Genomic DNA, 21,120 nt, shown 5'->3' on the forward strand with positions numbered 1-21,120 from the left:
CATGTATTAAGTTGAGGAAGGCATTGAAAGCCACCCCCAGGAACAATCAAAGGGCATATCCCAAACTCACTCTCATCACCCAAGAACATCTGCAGGTGTGTGAGGCAGTTGAGTTACAAAAGCTTTAAACCCCGGGGACTGCCCAGGAGGGCTTGGGCTCTTCTGCAGCTCTCAGGTATGTGCCCTCTGAACTCCCCGCCTGCTGCCTTTCAGGGAAAATGACAGCAGCTTCCTTGTCAGCCAGGAAAGGAAAGAAATTCCAGCACGATGGCTACTGTGTTCCAGGGATGTTGGTGTTTCCCATGCCTCTGTAGAAAGCAGAAAAACTGCCCATCGGGCAGTGGGTCACAACGGCAGGGATGGGGGGGGGGGGAGGTAAACACTGCTCCAAGATTTTCAAATAAGGAGTCTTTTCTAAAAGGTCTCAGCTTGGTGTGGCAAGAACACTGCGCCAGAGGAGTGGATGTGGGTTCCAAGCTAGGCACCCTCATTTATTAGCTACGTGAGCTTGGGCAAGTTACTTAACTACCTAAGCATCAGTTTCTCCATCTGTAAACAGAATATAAATAATTATCAAAGTGGCGTGGAAGTAAATGAGTAGAAATCTCAGGGTTTTTATGAGATTGAATGAAGCAATTCACGTAAAGTGCTGAGACGCCTGGCACCCCCAGCTATTCTACAATGCTAATAATAATTATTATTGTTATTGTTATTATTGAGAAATACAGGGAAACATCAAGACCTTAACAGTGTAAATTTATAGAATCTAAGAAAATGCCTAATCTCGTGTGTAGACCAATATTCTGGCAGATACTAAATGCATAATCTAGGAGGTCAAGGTTTTAATATATAAAAATTAACAATAAAAAAATAAACAAATAAAAAATAAATAATCATATGTAGTTTAATGATTAGGGAAAATGATTACCCTAGATTTTTTCTTTACCTAGAAAACCTGGATTTTTCTCTTAATATCAAGGTGTTGTGTTTTTGATATAAAAGACAAATAATAGGGGCTCCAGGGTGGCTTAGTCATTTAAGGGCCCGACTCCTGATTTCGGCTCAGGTCATGATCTCACGGTTCATGAGTTCAAGCCCTGCATTGGGCTCTGCACTGACAGTGTGGAGCCTGCTTCGGATTCTCTGTCTACTTCTTTCTTTGCCCCTCCCCTGCTCTCAATCTCTGTCCCTGTCTCTGTCTCTCTTTCTCTGTCTCTCTGTCTGTCTCTGTCTCTCTCTCAAAACAAGTAAACTTTAAAAAACGTATATTAAAAAAAGGCAAATAATAAATAAGGATGTGAAAAAAGTATCCCTTGCTAGTAACCAAGTAAGAGCAATTAGAAGATGCATTTGACATCTAAGAAATGCAAACAGTTCATAATAATCCAGTGCTGGTAAGGTTGTGGCACAACTAGTATACTTATTCTCTGCTAGTAGCCTTGGAAATTGGCACGACCTTCTTAGAGAGTAATGTGGCAGTGTGTAACAAGAGCCATGAAGTATTCTACTCCCGAGTCTTTCTCTGAAGGAACTGGAAGTAATTCAGCAGAAGTAAAAAGAAATGTATATAAAAACCAAAAATAAAAACAAATCTTTACTTCCTCCTCATTCTTCCTCCCCTCCTCCCACTACTATCAAAAAAAAGTTGGAAATAGCCTAAATTTCCAACTTAGTTGAATGGTTTAATACATTAGAGTAAATTAATATGAGGGAATATTACACAGCCATCAATTGTGACTGCTACCTGTAAACGTGGAGAATGTTTAGGATCTGTTGTTTCAATAGCATATATGCTCTTATTGTAGCTATAAGAAATAAATGTAGCACACTTGAAAATTAATACGCAAAAATGAAAACAACTGGGAAAAGTGATTATGTACTTATTTGGTTAAATATTTCTTTAATCTTTTAGCTTTTCTAAAAAAATTGTGTGGGTTGCAGGGTAATGGTTCTTTGGGATCACCTAGTATACCTACTAAATTCCACATAAGCACTAAGCTCAGCCATCCTACAGCGGCTCCTAAGACCCAGCCACAACAGGGTCTTAGTGGATGGATGTCTTCACCATAGAGACACAGAGTTCTTTTTTTTTTTTTAACGTGTTTTAAATTTATTTTTGAGAGACAGAGACAGAGCACAAGTGGGGGAGAGGTAGAGAGAGAGGGAGACACAGAATCCGAAGCAAGCCACAAGCTCTGAGATGTCAGCACAGAGCCAGACATGGGGCTCAAACCCACGAATCGGGAGGTCGTAACCTGAGCCCAAGTCGAACACTTAACCAACTGAGCCACCCAGGTGCCCCGAGACACAGAGTTCGAAGGCACTGACTAGGCAGGTGATGGTTCTCCTCTGTCATTTTGTTTGCTTAGTTCTACAAGGATGCAAAATAACTACTGTGGTTTATTCTACTTTTTCTAGATGTGGATGCCTTCAATTCATAGTTTTAATATTTTAAAATATAGATTGTTTTCCTTGGTGATCCCCAAATTAATTTCAGATATCTAACAAAGTCCACAAAAGTACAAGTGAACATAAAACTGCTCTGGCATAGGGCTAAACGGGCAATATTATGCAGTAGCATTCAAAAACCAGTTCAATTTCCTTTCCCCCCTTCCTCTTATAAGTGGTAAAAGTCCTCAGCACCCTGTACTGTCCTTCCAGGGAAACAGAGGTCCAAAAAAGGGCTGCACAGAGAAATCCAAAAGTAAACTGGCTTATTTCTTTCCACGGAGAAACTGTCCTATAAAGATCTTTTCTTGCAAAGCAGCCTCCCCAGTAGTATCACTTGCCACCAAGCCCAGGAATGAGGGAGGGAAGATTTACCCCTGAAAAAGGAAAGAAAGACAAAGCCACGAGAAGGACCAGTACCACAGCAGATGTCTACCTGGGTCTCCCTACACTGTCTTAGGTGAGAGTGGCCAGGAAGGTTTTTTTCCCCTACAAGTGTGCCTTTCTTTGTGTACGCCTTTATTCCCACTAAGTGAAAAGAGATGCCCCCAACTGGGGAGTGGGGTGTTTGGAGTGTGTGCAAGTATGTGGATTCATTAAACCTTGACAAACATTGAATGAGCAAGTTTACCGGGACCTGTTGGGGGAAGGAGGTTTTGTTAACCGATAGGATGAAGAAAGCGATGTTGATACCAAACCACCATGAAAAAAAATGAGACTTGTGTTCTGTTTCCACCGTGGCCACCATGTAACGTTATGCTTTCCCTCAAATCACCTACGTGTCTACACTTATTTTTTGGTAAAGTGACTACAGTTTTTTCCAGCATTTGTTGACTCCACGTCTTTATTTCAAGCCTCAACTGCAACCAAATAACTCTGGTTCTAAATTAGATAAGTAGAAAAAAAAAAGACGAATTTTGTATTAGCTCCTTGAGTCCACACTGAATCATGCCTACATCTAAAACCAATATCTGTATAAGATGCAAGAGAATCTCAAATCAGTTCAAACTCCCATAAACAGCACTGTTTTTAATCTGTTGCCTACAACATACCAATGAGAAAAATCACAGTATCGTGTCATAAGCTGCTATGCAAATGATGGTATTTGTAAGTATTAACATAATTTAGTGCTTACAGTCATATTCTCATTTCTAATAATTCTCCCAGAATGGAGTCTTTCTCTGGACTCTTAGCCTGCAGGATAGTCTTTCATCAAGAAGCTGAAATTTTTAATAACCTGCCAGCATATGTTTTGTATGTGCCAGGCTAGGCTTGATGACACAACATCTTCATTATCAAAAGAAACAGGTCTACAAACTGTAATAGGACATTAAAACATGTCTGTGCTCATAAAGTAATGCTTTGATGTCTAAGTGTGCACTATTACCATGGTCTTCTGGAACAAAGGATAATTCTAATCCTAAATTCTCAATAGCGCCCTCAGTGAAGATTGCAATTCACTTCCACTCTGAATACAATTTCACTTTGAAGGCAAAAGGAGGTCCATACTCTCCTACACACACACACACACACACACACACACACACACACACCACACACACACACACACACACACACACACACACCTCACACACACACACACACACACACACACACACACACACACACACACAAGTTTTCCCGAACTGCTTTATTTTTTATTTTTAGTTTTGGCTTCTAACTACATCCTGGCTAAGCACAGTTCCTCACCATACAAAAAGATTTCTGCTGAATACTTATTTTTTCCTTGTTAAGTTAAAAAAATGATTTAGATAATTAATTATTCAAGAGTTTCACATTTAATAATATTAACACTAACGCTGAATGTATTTGGTGACAATTTTAAATGGTGTAGTTTAAAATCATTGAAATTAAATAATGTGTAGTCGGACTTTTAAGTGCAATTTGGCCACATGTCATTATTCTATTTTTTCAAAATTAAAGTCAAACGTTTTAAATTTATCATAGTTGAGTTTCAGGGAATTCTTTAAAAATTATTAGTTTGAAATATCGAGACTAGCAAATGCTTTGCACACTAACATTTTTGATTTTTTTAATAAAAAAGTCATATTTTCATGGTTTAATCTCAGCAGCTTTGCCTTTAAAAAGAATATTCTATACAATATGAAATAAAATCCAGTTTAAAGAGAACACAAGAGAAATCTCTATGGGCCTCAAAATTAAATACATTTTCCTTGTTTTATTTTTTTTTCTAGAAGAGTAATTCACTTTAGTATCCTTTAAATAATATGTAAAAAGCTGGCCCTGACAGGTACTGCATTTAGTCCATTCACTGATGGAGGGAGAAGAAAAGCCCAGAATAGATCATGGGGAGAACAGGAACATTTGTCAAAGGGAACTCTCTCTTCTGACTGTTCTCTGGATTTATTCGTCATTTCACTTCTGCAAGAATAATGTGGTTCTCTCTTGTGTGCCCCTCCCTTTTCGTCACTTGTGTGTCTTGATTCATAAACTGCTGGAGTGGGATGCTCAAAGCAGATGCAACTCACTGCCCAGCCCACTGCTATGTACTTCAGCAGGGAAGGAATCGGTTAAGGGAATTTGTGCCTGAATTTTCCTCATTCATTATGCTTTTGTCAGTAGGTCAGTGAAAACAGAGATTTGAAATTAAGAGAAGCCAGGCAAAGGGCACCTGGGTGGCTCAGTCAGATGAGCACCCGACTTTGGTTCAGGTCATGATCTCAAGGGTTATGAGTTTGGGCCCTGCATCAGGCTTGCTGCTGTCAGCACAGAGCCCGCTTCGGATTTTCAGTCCCCTCCCCGCCTCTCTGCCCCTTTCCCACTTGCACTCTCTCTCAAAAATAAATAAATCTTAAAAAAATATATATAGAGAGAGAAACCAGGCAAGACTAGGCCCCTGGATGCAAGGTGAGGCAGCTTTTAGAATGGTGGATTGAAGGGGTGCCTGGGTGGCTCACTCAGTTGAGTGTTGAACTTCGGCGCAGGTCATGATCTCTTGGTTAGTGAGTCTGAGGCCCACATTGGCCTCTGTGCTGATAGCTCGGAGCCTGGAGCCCTGCTTTGGATTCCTACCCTCTCCCCCACTTGTGCTCTGTCTCTCTCAAAAATAAATAAACATTAAAAAAAAAAAGAATAGTGGGTTGAATTTGTATTATTGAGCCATTAAAATGACTTTAATTATTAAGTAAATTTGGAACAGACTAAGAAGTTGTACAATTCATCCTTCCACCAGTATACATGGAAAAATCTCTACACGTCCACTCATACGCTAAGGCTTCTTACCTAGTATTTAGTTTTGGCTGGGAGGTTTTCTGGCTGGGATGTAGTATTTTCTCGACATCTCATAGGGACCAGCAGTTACATAAATTTACTTGAATTGGCTTCTAAACCATATAACTGCTGACAGAATGCTTTTCTATGTTAGCTTCCAGGTGACAACCCCTCACTAATAGAATTTCTCTCTCATAATAAAATATAGCCAGCTTAACAACAACAGTAAATGATGGGATTTGTCATGTTATTTGAATACGGTAAAAAAAAAAAATTACTCCCTGATTATCATAATCAACTTGAAGACATGACTGAAAACTCTTAGGGCCCAAAGAAGACATGTTTAAAATAACCTAATCATATAGCCTTCCAGTTATATGGAATGAATAAGTCATTGGGATGAAAGTGACAGCATAGGGAATACGGCCAATGGTATTGTCATAGCATTGTGTGGTGACAGATGGCAGCTCCACCTGGGGTGAGCACCACGTGACATATAGAGTTGTTGAGTCACCGTATTGCACAACTGAAGCTAATGTGACATTGTGTGTTAACTCTACTTAAATTTTTAAAGATTTTTTTAAAAGTCAGAAAAAATATTAAAATAACTTGATCCATCCCAGTCACTGTGTGCATAAGGACGAAGGCCCAAGAAAGTCAGAAGGACTCGCCTGAGGTCTTACTGCTGATTGGTGACCCAGCTGAGTCTAGAAGAAAGTGCTTTAATCTCCCAGCTGAGCCTTTGCTTCATCTCCTAACGGTTCACAGACACTGTGGGTTTATGTCACCATTGAACACTCACTTGTGCCCATTTCTTGCTCCAGTCTTCATGGCCATATCTGCTGCTCTCCTTTAGGAACCACTTGTAGTGCTTTAGGTGGGAAGGAATGTCACAAAACGCAGTCCCATTTCCTCCAAACTCATAGTCCATTTTAAAGAGCCAGCGTTGGATTTCCAGGTGATCTATGACCAGCTGACTCAGCTGTTCTATCATCTGTGGGGCCCAAGACACAGCAACATTTAATATCGCTAGCTTCCTAGATGCCTTCGTATTGCATTAACTTAGTTGTATCTTCAAATGACCTGTTCATTTGGTTATCTTCTAATTGTTAAGACAGATTAGAAGTTTTAAGTGATGTATCTATGAGGTGAAGAAACCACTAGCCAGGAGGGACGAAAGGCATGTTTAAAAGTATAGTCTTAGTTACGAGAAATTCTGAAATTATCATTTTGCTGTCTTTTGAAGGCAAAAGAAAGAATCTCTGAATATCTGTAATTGAATCTTGGTATTGTTTTGTTTCTTTTTTAGAGCATGATGTGTTTACTTACTGATTCTTCAAATGATTTTTTTTATAGTTTCAAGACCATAAAGAGTTATAGTCTTGAAAACTTTAACTGTTTGGAGCTTTGCTGAGTTTTTAAATGTTGTAACCTATAAACATTTAATTTTTCCCTCATTAACATACACGAAATACATTTGTTTGGATAGTCAACTGGCCAAGTATGTCATATGTATTATGTGAACAAGACAGGTCAAGGAGATAAAACATTCATAAAACAACTACGTTCTATTCGAGACAGTATTCTCTTGAGAACAGGGCTCAGTCCCATGGAAAGGGAAGGGATAGGAGTTCAAGCTTTAATATCACAATGACAGTAATATTTAGCATTACTGAACTCTTTGTAGGAGCCAGGCCTTTGGCTAGGTTCTTTACATGATTTTTCTCATGTAATACTCAAAAATGAAGCAGGCACCATTATTAGTTCCATTTTATATATGAATAACTGAGATTCAGTTAATTTAAATAACTTGCCCATGATCACATGGTGTTAAGTGGCAGAGTAGGGACTCCACCTGGGATGCTCTGACCCCAGCACCTAAGCTCATTCTCTCTCCGCCATGCTGCCTTCTTCAGCCTGCAGAGAGGTGGAGGAGGGGGGTGAAGCAGAGAAAGAAGTCAGAAGAGGAGCAAGAGAAGCAATTTTCCTTGCAGTCAATAAGCCATTTGGAATAAATTTGAATCAGACAAAAGTCTATAGCCCAGATTGCCTGATTATAAGTAATACTGTAGAAGTAGAGCCTTGGAGAAAAATAACCCATTAGATCACAAAATGACTTTTTGTCTGGTCTTCCCATCAGATGTTCTGGTCTGTATTTCTCAAAGAAACAAAAACAGTTCTAAGCATTCTCTCTCTTGAGCTCTCTTGACTATGGTCTTCTGTCCATAGAGAGGTCTCTGTGACACTCTTATTGTCTTCTCTTTGGATGAGATTGGCTTACCAAATGGATTTTTGAATTTTGGTTTTTTTAACCAAAGGGTGTGAAAGGGCTCAAGATCATATTCTGCTAAAGTCTGGAGCAAGAAGATTAAAATTATTTTGATTAAAGACACAATTTGTTCTCTGTGTTGTGTCTTTTCAGCAAGTCTTCCTGGGGATGTTATACTACACAGCAGTATGGAAGTGATCTCAAAATGGGCATACTTGGGATCCCCGGAAGCCCCATGCAACCATGGGGTATTCAATTAGGGTGGAAATGGAATTGTCTTAGCTCCCTAATTATCAAGTAGTGTCTGTAGATAATTTGGTGTTTAAATGACAAGTACTCTTGTCTGCATACCATATGGCTATGAGCATAGCCTAGAAGGTTTTGTAATGTGCCTTCCAGAGTGACATCCTTTCTTTCTCTAATGTTGTGTTGAGAAGATAGATTCTATATTTAATCATACTTTGCTGCATCATGATCACACTTGACAGAAGTATAAATGGTCTTTGGTTGTTAATATCTGATGAAATTCTTTTGCTAGTAAGGAAAGGTGTTCACGGTTTTTTAGTGTGCTAGCCTGTATAGCCTTTTCCATTGTATGCTTGGATATATTGTATATTTGGAGGTTTCAACTACTAACAGAATTATTATCTGTTTCTTCCAAATCCTATTATTTGTTGCTTCTGAGAATCCTATAAATGGGTGTCTGTTGATGGATCCCCTACAGTAATGAAAAGGATCAATAGTATTGTAAAGACTGCACCACTCGAAAGAATTATGTGCTATCTTTAAGTGAAAATTGAACAGTGCTTTAAAATAGCATTGCCATTTTTGATTATTTAACCAAAGCTGTCAATATTTTATATGGAGCACGTGTCAGAAAGAGAACTTGCATGGTTACTTTATGGATCAAAACAGGAAATGCTCACTGCGCTCGTGCTAGATTTAAAAAATAAACAGATAAATTACTTCATCATAAACCAGATGACTTTATGCTATTTCCAAACATTTATCAATTTTCTATTTGATCCTATCTCTTCAAAAGAGGTAATATATTTCTTAATTGCCATTCATTTTATACTGGTGTAGAGCAGAAGTGGAAAAATGTGTATTGCTAAAATCCAGCTGATAGTCGGGAATATTTATTCACCTAAATTAAAATAATCACAGCTTTCTTTCACTGGCTTTAAGTTTATGGTGTACATTGGTAAAAAGTCAGTGTTACTGATTCATCACCATCTGCAAATTCAAATCGCTGACACAGATAGATTAGGTAGTGCAGCCACTATCTGGAAAAATCTCAGTGGAGCACTTTAATTCCTGATGACCTCAGACATACGTTTTCAAACAAGTGGAGTAGAAGTCAGTGATAACTTGGTTTATTGTGAAACAATTTGCACATGCCATAGGTTACGTGACGCATCCCTGAAATCCAGTTTGTCTACGACGAGGTGTTTAATCCTGCTTCTGAATAACGGCATGAGAGGGAAGTTTTACTGCATTCCACAATTAACATATAAAGTTCTAAAATATTTCCTATCCAAGATTGCCTGAGTTCTCGTCAGTGGAGATGAACGCAAGACTTAATACAAGTACTGCACATACATTTTAAAGCTTTGAAGACTGTTTAATGTAATGTACACGTGTAAAATTATATAGTCTTAAGGTGCATTTCACTTGTATCCAGTCTCTGAGCAGAGTATTCTACTGGGAAGCAGAGTCAAGCAATCCACTTTGTTACCTTCAAATTCCAGTGGAGACTAATGACAGTGAAAGGGACGCATCAATTCAGGGGAGTCTCTCTCTCACTCTTATTAAAACTGCCTGTACTTTTTCCAGATTTGGCTGTGTTTAAGAGCAACTTCCTTCCTGAGCCCATGTATTGCCCAAGAACACTCTAGCAAGACTGAAACCTTTTAGGGCAATTTAATAAGCTAACAATACCTTCAAACTAATCTCTGAGAAGTATAATTTGTTGAAAGGCTTGACTTTGGGGCTTAGCAGCGATGACGTACAGAACGTGATGATCAAGTGACTGAGGGAAGGAGGATCCCTAAATACTGTTCCTCACAAACTGCTTCATTGTGCATAGTTATTTAGTTTCCCAAGAAGTGGGTGCCTGGGATAGTTGTGACTGGCTGGGAGTAATGGTCAAAAGATGTACTGAAACAGAGGTTGGGAAATGTTAACAGCCATTTGTCTTTTTATTTTCCTTATTGTGAAAAAAAATAGCAGTTAAATGGGAGAGAACACCTGCCAGAGCTAACTTAAAGATCATTTCTGGTGACTAATATTAGAGTTCTCCAAATAGTTAGGAGGTCGACTGGAGGAGTGCCTAGCCAGAGGCCTGGCCCAAAGCAAAAACGCAGAAGCAGATAGTTTTTTCTCGGACCCATTTCCTGTCCTTTTTCTGGGATTTTTCTCCTACTCCCTTGATGGCCCCTTCCTGTGGAGCTATAGGATTGTTTTACAGAGCCAAGGATGTCTGTAGCCCTCTGTTGTAGGCCCTCTACAGCCTGACTCAGCAGAAGGGCTCACTCGCTGGGGTTTTCCAAACCTGCCCTTTTTCACCAAAACTGACTCTCACATTTCTTAAGGGTCCTGCTCAATGACTGCCTAGCTAACGTGATGATGAGCTAACTAATCCATGTTAGGGCGATAAATACTGGTAGCAGATTCGTACATCAACAGGGCCTTCGATGGCTTCATCCAAATGAGTAAATATCTTGACAATCCCAGCAATTTCTGCAAGGCCAATAGGAAGATATTTTGAAACAGGAAGGCCTAAAGCAGATCCCATCAAATAACTTAAGCATTCCACATATTCTTCATTGTCTAGGGCTGGCTCCAGAAGACCTGAAGCTCCCACAAAGTCAGGAAGGTATGGAATATTTGAACAGAGCCTCACTCGTCCACCCACATACCTGCTGGTGACGATAGATGCCATACACTGCAGGAGGGACTGGCACATTGATGCTGTCAAAGACCAGTTTACTTCCAGACTTGCTGCTGTAGAGATGAGCCAGTTCAGGCTCTGGACCCAGGATGGGGATGCCTAACATATCCGCCACGGCCAAATCATCTCTGTGGAGGAACCCGCCGACAATGTAGGCCTCTTTTCCTTGGATGAGATTTTTTATTCTTTTGATCGCCTTGGGACTGTACATCAGGTAAGTGGCCAGGCACATATGATGCTTCTGGGGAGGGGAAGGGGAGACCATATCATTCTTGTTGAAAGGTGTTCTTTTTCTAGTCCATATGCTTCATTTATAATGTTGCACACAATAAATGCATTATTAATAGCAGGCTGGGTTATGACCTATCCTGTTGTTTAGCAGTTTAAATTGATAAAAGCTGTTGGGGTGAGGCTCCATAATCGCTCACATCTTTAGTGTGTTGGAAATAGGCTCACTGGGAATAGAACTAATTACTACACATCTGTATTTATTTGATCCATGTGGAATTATCCTTCTGTCAGAAGGAAAAGAGGCTGGCGGCCTTTGGATAATAGTGATTCATCTCTGCAACACTTCTGGCATGGTTTAACACTAAAGCGTCTGGAAAATCAATACAAAAAGTGAAGAGAAAAGCTTTACAGTATGTATGCTTCACTATACAGGACTTCTAATCTGGCAACTCTTTAAAGGACTCGGAAGGAAAAGCGCACTAGATAGTCTCTTTCCAAAGTTCCGCCACCAAGTCCGTTTTAGGAAATAGGTACTTTTATAATGTTTATCGTGTTTCTTAGCCAACGCTCTAGAGAGGATTCATGGACGGAAGATATGTGAAAATTTCAGCAAGACTTAAATTTTATCTTCCAATGGAAAACTCTTTTTATTTTAATTTTGACTATTTAGACCCAGCTCAGCAATACCTGTGACTGCTCATTTAATTAAGTAAATAATTTTGGCATGTCTAAAAGGGGTCGAGGACAGAGCCAGATGGTCAGCACGTACCAAAGCATTCAAGGATTGGGGACAGAAATGAGCACAGCCAATGGATAGCTAATACGAGGCAGAGGAGGACCATAAAGGGTTACAGAGGGCTGTGAGGCATGGAGGAGGGAGCAGAGGCCATGTGCTGATGGGGGCAGCTGAGAAGGCAGATTACTCATTCTCCTTGGACCTCAGTTTCCTCATCTGTAAAATGAGTATAATAATAGTACCCATCTCCTAGGGATGCTGTGAGGATTCAATGAGATCATGCATGTAAAGCACTTATAATAGTGCCTTGGACATAATAAGCACTTAGTGAATGTTAGCTAGTATTATTATTATGTAAGAGGTTAGGATTGAGGTGAATTTTCAGGGATGAGTAGGATTTTATCAGGTGAGGATGGGCACGGGAAAGACATTAGCCAAGGATGGAATATGAGAATCCCAGATTGTGTTCACTTCCTCTACAGAGGAGGGCATCATGGCACGTGAGAAAGTGCTGGGGGCTTAGGAGTTCTGGCTGTGAATCTAGCTCTATCACTTGCAAGCTACCTGAACTCAGACATGTGACTAATACTCCCACTGCCTAAGTTTCTCCATCTGTTCAGTGGAAATAAAAATACCCATTTGCTGGCTTTTTCTAAGGTTAAAATGAGATCATGAATGTAAAGCACTTGTTATAATACCTGGCATTGAGTTGATATTCAGTAAATGGTAGTAATTGTTATTATTAAATGGTAGTAATTAAAATAAAGTCATTAAAATGCCATGCAAATTATATAATACAAGGTGCCAGTGTCTTAAGGGAGTTAAGGGATTTTGTAGACTCGCACCTACTTCTCCAGTTGTCATCCACATTATCTACTCAACACGTGGAGAAATGCTAAGCAAATGCAAATGTCTCTGGGAATGTTAGCGGCACTGGTTCGCAAACTATTTAGAAAGTGTAACTGATAACTATGGGAGAGAGAGTGGGGAGAGCCCCTGGGTTTCAGTCCTTCCTGAATTTATAACTTGCAAGGTGATTTAGAAAACTCAACCTTTCTGAACCTCAGTCCCGTATTCAAATGATGCATTGACTAGAAGTCTCTAGAGTCTTTCCAGCTCTCAAATAACTTTTCCTTTATTATTTTTCTTAATGTTTATTTAAAAAATTTTTTTAATGTTTATTTATTTTTGAGAGAGAGAGAGACAGAGATAGAGTGAACAGGGGAGGGCAGAAAGAGAGGAAGACAGAATCTGAAGCAGGCTCCAGGTTCTGCACCCTGTGCACAGAGCCCGATGTGGGGCCTGAACCTACCAACCACGAGATCATAACCTGAGCTGAAGTCAGACGCCCAACCAACTGAGCCACCCAGGTGCACCTATTTATTTATTTTGAGAGAGAGAGAGAGAGAGGGAGAGGAAGAGAGAGAGGAAGAGAGAATCCTAAGCTGACTCCATGTTCAGTGCAGAGTCCGATGTGCAGCTCGATCCCATGACTGTGAGATCATGACCTGAGCCGAAATCAAGAGTCAGATGTTTAACCGACAGAGCCACCCAGGTGCCCCTAACTTTCCCTTTAAAACCGGAGCTCTTCTGGGCTTACTATTTAGTGGGTACAGAATTTCTGCTTGAGAAGTTGATAAAGTTTTGCAAATGGATAATGCAATTGTTGCACAAAATGGGAATGTACTTGAAGCCACTGAACTGCACATCTAACATGATTAAAATGGTAAATTTTAGGGGCGCCTGGGTGGCTCAGTCGGTTTAAGTGTCCAGCTTTGGTTCAGGTCATGATCTCATGGTTTGCAAGTTCAAGCCCTGCATTGGACTCTCTGCTATGAGCACGGAGCCCACTTCAGATCCTCTGTTCCCCTCTCTATTTCTGCCCCTCCCCAACTTGTGCTCTCACTCACAAAAATAAACATTTTACCATTAAAAATGGTAAAATTTATGTTATGTATATTTTGCCCCCAATTAGGAAAAAAAAAAAAAAACAGAGCTCCTCTGAGAAGAGGGCTTATATGATTTATACTATTAGGCCCTTCTTCCAGAGCAAGAGTTCTATTTTCTTAGATCTGTGCAATATGCTTTTTCTGCCATAATTTAAATCCATTTTCTTTTTTTTTAAGTTTATTTATTTTGAGAGAGACAGAGTGTGCATGTGTGTAAGTGAGTGGGGGAAGGGAAGGTGGGGGGTGGGGGTGAGAGAGAATCCCAAGCAGGCTCTGAGCTGTCAGAACAGAGCCCTACTCAGGGCTCCAACTCACAAACTGCTAGATTGTGACCTGAGCTGAAATCAAGAGTCTGACTCTTAAACGACCGAGCCACCCAGGCGCCCCTAAATCTATTGTCAACACCTATTTCAAAAAATGCAATTCTAGGAAACCTAGTGTTCCACTGGGCAATGGCTGGTACCACCTCTTGAGTTTGTGTTTCCCATCTGGTTGATCACCTCTTTCCTCCTTGTTTATCTCACCCCTCTCCTTTCCCTACAAATGATTCAGATGAGGAAATGTAAAAAAAATTAAACATCTGGGGGAACCAGGGACACAAATCGTAATGTACATGGTGGGCTTTATAGGGCACCTAGAAGAGTGTTTCAAGGTGGCAGTGCTCACGATGTAAAGGTCACATGGTCAAAGCCTTTCGAGATTATTCTCTTGTTTGATCCATAGAACACTGTACCAATTAACAGCCCCTCTTTTGGAGATGAGGAAACCGAAGCTCGGGTAATCTGCCCAAAGCCACACAGCTAGTAAAGGGCAGAGGCAAGATTGAAACCTGGGTATTAGCACAATTTTGTGCTATCAGCTGCCATAGCTTCTCCCATTCTATAGACTGAGTAGTGAAGGTCTGGTGAACTTACGAGGTGTGATGAGGGGTGGAGATGGAGCCATAGAATCTAACGTTAGAGCACCGGGTCACTTCCAGACAAGCTGGATCTCTGTCTCCTCTAGGTTTGCTGATCTCTCTTGGCAAGTACTCGGCCTGACTCTGTTATAGTCAGTCATCTGTGGGCCTGCCTTATTCTTCAGGCAAGATGGTACCATAGTATTGTGTTTGATATGTGTTTAATAAAGATTTAAATATGAGCAAGTGATGGCACAGGACACATTACTGACCGCGGGTCTTGGACGACCATTCAGAATAAATCAGTATCATCAGATCCAGGCAGGAGGTGAACACAGATGACAAAGATCTAAAATGTTCCTAATTCCAGGGGTGCCTGGGTGGCTTGGTCGGTTAGGCATCCAACTTCGGCTCTGGTCATGATCTCACAGTTCATGGGTTCGAGCCCCGCGTCGGGCTCTGTGCTGACAGCTCAGAGCCTGGAGCCTGTTTCAGATTCTGTGTCTCCCTCTCTCTCTGCCCCTCCCCTGTTCATTCTCTGTCTCTCTCTGTCTCAAAAATAAATAAACATTACAAAAAAAATTTTTTTTGTAAAAAATAAAATGTTCCTAATTCCATAGTGTTATAGCCACATTTAACTGATCACCACTAATTTTTTTTTTTTGACCTGAGACAAAAAGTAGTTGTTTGGGATGTCTTCATAAATATTAAAATGTTCGAAAATAGACATGATGACTTTACAACAGCACTTTTTTTGCCATTACAGCTTAAAGCATCGTATAGTAACTTGGAGAGATGTACAAACAGATTTTTGGCACGCTTTTAAAAAATCTCCTCAAAGCCATCCATTTGGATGAAAATCAGCACTGATCCAATCTCTCAAACCCATTAAAAGGAAATAAAGCCATAACTAAACATGAGCAAGAACTGATTTGAAAGTGAGAGCTTAATTTTTTGTATTTTAAAAAGTTGATTGCCTACCAGTGATTAATTACTCAAATAATTTAAATGTAAACTATGAGAAGTATTAAGTACTTAAAATATTCCCTACTTCTTTCTAGATGCAAACCCACAAAGAAGCAAACCCACACTACGAATGTGACTCAACGCATCGGTTAGTGCCAACTGCCTATCTCTTGCTTAGAAACTGAAGAGTGGTCTGCAGTGCATATGTCTCAGGTAACAACAGGATTGCAGATCTGGGAAGGGCTTTGAAATGCCCTAGCCATCACCTGATTGTATGGACGAAGCTCAGAGGACCAGAAAGGTAAAGGGAGCTGCCCAAGCCACAGGGTCATCTAGGAGCAAAGCAATCATTCCAGTTCCTGATACTGTTCTGGGCTCAGACACATTTTGGCTCACACTTTGAGCCCACCAGTAACTTTGGACCAGAACAGGAGACTTGGTTTCCTCAGCCATAGAAAGAGATTGGTCATTTCTGTCATGTTGCATTGTTCTGAGGACCAAATGAGAAAATGTGTGCTAAGCATTTGATAAATATTAGTTGTGCACTCACTTTCCTTCTCCCAAACTAGTGCTCCTTTCCTAGTCCATGCCCCTTCGATGTATGTGGACATTTCAGATGTACAGAAACTCCTTATCAGCAGCTACCAGGCATTAGCTCCAGTTTCTGGCTGGATAAAATCAGGAAATGAACTACACACTAACGATGGTTTTGTCTTCCCTGCTTTCTAATGTCCACAGTGACCCTGCCATTGAGGCCAGGGGTTAGCTAGCAAGCACCAAACAATCCTTGCACTGATGGAGGATATTGGGTTCCTAATAGCATAGGTAAGTGGCAGTGATTCGTCCCCTGTCTTTTCTCTTCACCCTGCCCCTGCCTTGCTGTCCTCTTCCACAGCCAAGCGGTGCCAATGAATCAGAGCTAGGCAAAGAGCTTTTGGGGGAACACTGAGGTATCCAGTTATGAAAAAATTAAATGTTCGTCTTGGTAGAAGAGAGTAAATCCTGATGAAATATTATGGCAACCCTCGTCAGCCATAGCAGGCCTTTTTTGGGCAGGGAGGGGGTCAAATCATGGTGCATCTGAAGGGTTAATGGGTAGTAACAACACATAAATAGTAAAGCATGCCATCAGTTTCTTTGCCGATAAATAGAGCATTGACTTTGGCGCATCCCACTTGTGAGTGGAGACAGCTATATCTTTACCTGCAAATTCAGACCCTTAATTATACAAAAAAAAAAAGTCCTCCTCAGGATTGTGTAGTCCATTAGGTGTTTAAAACATTGGTTGTTTAACATAGTTTAAATTCTTGTTAAAACGTGGAGAAATTCATTTCAAGCCATCTCTTGGACTGCCTTATTCTAGAACACTGCCCTGTGGCTCCATGAATTTCCCAAAAACTCTTGGGTAGGGATGGAGCTCCATCTAGAATTCATTCCATTCATTAAAAATCAGTACAAGTTACAAAATCTGAACCTTGTTTATTCTGAGCCCTGTGATATGGTAAATCAGGCCAAATTCCCTCCAGGAGACGGGCCCAGGGAGTAACAAGGAATAACAGTGTGGAAATCAGAGAACAGGGGCCCTGGTCGAGCTTCTGTCCCTAAGTAGCTTGGTGACCTTGGGTGGGCCCAGCCTGTCTCTGCCTTGGTGTCCTGCACACAAAATTAAGACAAAGGAACTGTAGGTGTTATAAATTCACCCACTTGATGGTATCACCTATAACTGCAATTAGGTTTCAGCTGCAGAGAAACTGGGCAGGGGTAGCTCAACTAAGTCTGAAAGTTAAACTGGGATATTTATTTCCCACAGTCCAACTAGTAGTCTAATCAGTAAAGCTGTTAAACTTGCAATAATATTTCACTGATGTGTACCAGAGCGTTGCAAGTTATAAAATTTCCAATTTAATTTTACTGCATCCCTGAAGCCGTAGTAATTAGAAGACAAACTCACAGGGAAGATGTTTATAGCTTCAGGGGTGATAATTTTGAACCTGTCCTGCAGGTCACTTCTGTCCTCAAGGTTCCCCGATTTGACAGCTGCCTGTAGACTCAGGATTTTATTGTAATATAGCAGTAACTCGTCATTCATCTGATGGGAGCAGATGTAGATGACGCTCACATTGGCATCTAGAAACAACAGGCACAATGTTAATTACTGGTGTAAAGGTAAATGACATTCTGAACTCCGGCATCGGATTGATGTTGCACAGTTTAAAATAAAGAGCATATCCAAAAGCCACATTGAAGTTAATTTAGATTGGCTTTGTACGGATATTCGCAATTTAACTGGCTTTGTTTTTTTTGTTGTTGTTTTTTTTTTTTTTTTTGCCTTTTAGCATTTCTATAAAGAACAGATAAATAACACCGCCACCAAAAAAAAAAAAAAAAATAGACACGATTCCTTCAGAAGGAGGGCTGTGAGATACCATGGAAGTGCACTTTCAAATAATACATAGGGATTTAGCCCCAGAACTACCATTAACATCAATGGGAATTGCATACCGCTTTAAAAATTTATCCCATTAACTTCAGTAAATTATAAAACAGAGCTATTAACTTTAGAAAGCTGATGAAGTTGCAATTTCTTATTCTGCCTGGACTTGGCAGGGCCAATTCAGGGAACATCCTGTCCAAATAAATGGTTTGATTATGACCATGGCAATGATTATTTCAGGAAACCAACCTTTTCCCTGCTCCATTCCCAAAGAGGAGTATATTACTTAAATAGGACATCTAGTGATTCTTGGTTTAAAGAAAACACTGTCTTAATTTAACTGTTTTTCTTCTTAAGATGTGCTTATTATGTACATAGAAAGAAATCCTAATTAAATATCCCACCCAAATGGCATAGTTAGATGAGATTACCCACTCCAGGCTGCAGGGGTTTAAGATTTTAAGGAGCAGGGACAGGAAATCAGCAGCCAATGGAGTCCTTCATTCATTCATAAAATAACTGGCTGATCAGTAGGGGCAGAGCACTTGGCTGGACATGGAGGGAAATAAGCCACTGAGAGGCTGCCGTGAGGAGCAACCATTTCATGTGCACAAACAGTCATCAAACATGGGGTGGAGAGCAGTGGGCACAGGGAAACTCCCAGACCAGGTGCTAAGGGAAGTTCAAGGGAGGGACTGCTGTAAAATGTTTCTTTTGTCAGGTAGGGCTCTGAGGGGATTTTAAGACTCCTCTGTTAAGTCTGGCAGAGTATATAGAACACAGAGTGATTAAATTCTAGCTCAGATGCCTAGGAATGCCGGGCACGCCATTTATCCTTCCTAAGCATTGGTTTCTTCATCTCTAAAATGGAGAATAGAATCACCTGGGCATAGAGTTTTGAAGAGTATTAAATGAAAGGATATATATAAAGCACCTGGTGCCATATTCGGCACATGGTAGGTACTCAACAAATAGTAGCCATGTGCGAATCTGCCGCTCGGACCACTCTGACTAGGGCAAGCCAGCAGTGATTCTGCACCCCGCCCTCCACACTTGTGCTCCTTTAATCCATGCTTCGAGATTTAACATGATGTAGTATCCTCTGTGGTTTCATCCTATTGTTTCAAATCTATTGATCTTGTCTCTCCAAACTCTTTAAAGGCAAGGTGTATGCTGTTTCCTATATTCCCCCAAGCCTCGGTACCGAGTGGAGTACACAGAAGCCACTCAAGACATACTTGTGGCTTGACCAAAGGGATTTGGAAGACTGGAGAGATTTGGGAAGTAGAAAATCTTACACAACGGCCTGTGGGAGAAATCTTCCCTGTGGAGGAGTGTCCCCTGACCTGGCCCGGTGCTGAGCCCAGAGCAGGCACGCCATAAATGTAAATATTTAAGTGGGGTCCCTATTTCATTTTGAAACCCAAGTGCCACATAAACTCCAAAATAAATCAATTGAGGGAATAGTAAATAACTTGTATTCAGTTGCTGAATGATCATATATCCCAATCTTGTGTTTTCAAGAAGGGACTGGTGTCTTACTAAACTAATGGTATGGCACAGCTCTTCTTCTGAAGGAATCATTGTATCTGTTTTTTTTGGTGGTGGTTTTATCTTTTCTTTAGAGAAATGCTAAAATGCAAAAAAAAAAAAAAAAAAAAGCCAATTGCACTGTGAAGATCTGTACAAAACCAATCTAAATTAACCTCATTGTGGCTTTTGGGTGTGTTCTTTATTTGGTTTTAAAAACCAAACTAGTATTTTTTTAAAGTATTTTTTAAGAAAGACAAAAACAAACAATGAAAATAAAGATTCCGTAGCTGAAAAAACTAAATGTTTCTTGGGAAGAAATTTCTAGATTACAAATGACAACCAATCGTATTGCTAATCTCACCTTTCCTATGTATTTCTGGCAAAAGAATACGTATCACTAACGCTAATATATGATATTAGTATGGTTTGTGAATCTGCAAATGCTCAAAATTAATTGACAGGTAATTTTGGAAAGCAATTAATATGAAGACAAAGATTGCTTTGGTTGCTAGTCAATAGTCAATAAAAGCCACTCTCTTGCTTAACTCCTCTAGGAATTGAAAATACTAGCCATTGGGGTCTCCACCTGATACCCTGACTTCACAACCAATATCTGAATGACAGGTCTTACCAACCTGATCAGATCTCTTTGTTTCCCCTGAAGAAGCAAAAACGTGACACACTTTGCTAGGAATTAATGGAATAATAATTTAAAAAATGATAATCATTTATTCTTACATAAAATTACTAATCTTCCTAGTTTCTTCATTTTTTTCTTTAAATTTCACAAGCAAGTGCTTTTTCTACCCTCTAACAACTGTTTCTAAACTTCCATTACTCCTCTTGAAGAGGGTTTAGGATCGAATCGCTATATCATGACGAGAGTGTACCAAAAAAAGGCATTTGGTTCATAGTATCTCAGAAATGATCATATTAGCAAAATTTTCCATCACAGGTAGGCATAGACTGAATTATTGAGTTATTTAAAATAGAAACCTAATACTTTCAAGTCTTTCAAATAATGAGACTCTTTTGTAAAGAAATTCTTTGGTGATGGTTTGTACTATATATAGAAGGGTATATAAAAAGCTAGAGAAAAAATTAATGCAAATAAATTAGAGCAAAGTCTGCCCTCTGCTGCAGTTCAGTGGTTTCCACCCAGTCAGGTTTTTAGTTGAAATAGCTCAGCACTAACAAATCAATCTCAAGTCATTAAAAAAAATTTTTTTTGTAATACTGAAAAACAGTATTAGTGCCTACATAATAGATTAAAGCAATTACACTATTATTATTTTAGGACACTGTAAATTTCTAGTACTGATGTATTTTTGTTACCAAATGGCATTTATAAAATAATAATGATGCTGAAATATATATGAATCGTGTAAAGTATGTCATTCCAGGGAGCCAGCTAAGTTGGTCATTGATAATTTAAAATTCTTCCTTGTTCT

General features: G+C 39.9%; 1 protein-coding gene and 1 long non-coding RNA gene across 7 annotated transcripts in view; one reads left to right on the forward strand and one right to left on the reverse strand.

Moving 5' to 3' along the window:
* The window catches only part of LOC113601855 (uncharacterized), a 163,841-nt gene that overhangs the window by 85,660 nt on the left and 57,061 nt on the right, over positions 1–21,120 (forward strand). For all 3 annotated transcript variants that reach the window (XR_008299098.1, XR_008299097.1, XR_003423146.2), the window contains exons 3-4: positions 10,806–11,136; positions 15,798–16,527. This is a non-coding gene — a long non-coding RNA (uncharacterized LOC113601855). The remainder of the gene's footprint in view (positions 1–10,805; positions 11,137–15,797; positions 16,528–21,120) is intronic.
* The window catches only part of IQCH (IQ motif containing H), a 210,260-nt gene that overhangs the window by 66,309 nt on the left and 122,831 nt on the right, over positions 1–21,120 (reverse strand). For 3 of the 4 annotated variants that reach the window (XM_053223828.1, XM_027067602.2, XM_027067600.2), the window contains 3 exons: positions 17,654–17,829; positions 10,891–11,163; positions 6,503–6,694 (listed from right to left, as the gene is read on the reverse strand). In XM_053223828.1, coding sequence (XP_053079803.1) covers positions 6,503–6,694; positions 10,891–11,163; positions 17,654–17,829 — 641 coding nt within the window. Of the gene's footprint in view, positions 1–6,502; positions 6,695–9,575; positions 10,712–10,890; positions 11,164–17,653; positions 17,830–21,120 lie in introns of those variants that run through there. The other variant, XM_053223829.1, reaches the window with a different exon arrangement.

This window comes from Acinonyx jubatus, chromosome B3 (genome assembly GCF_027475565.1).
Source record: "Acinonyx jubatus isolate Ajub_Pintada_27869175 chromosome B3, VMU_Ajub_asm_v1.0, whole genome shotgun sequence".
NCBI lineage: Eukaryota > Metazoa > Chordata > Mammalia > Carnivora > Felidae > Acinonyx > Acinonyx jubatus.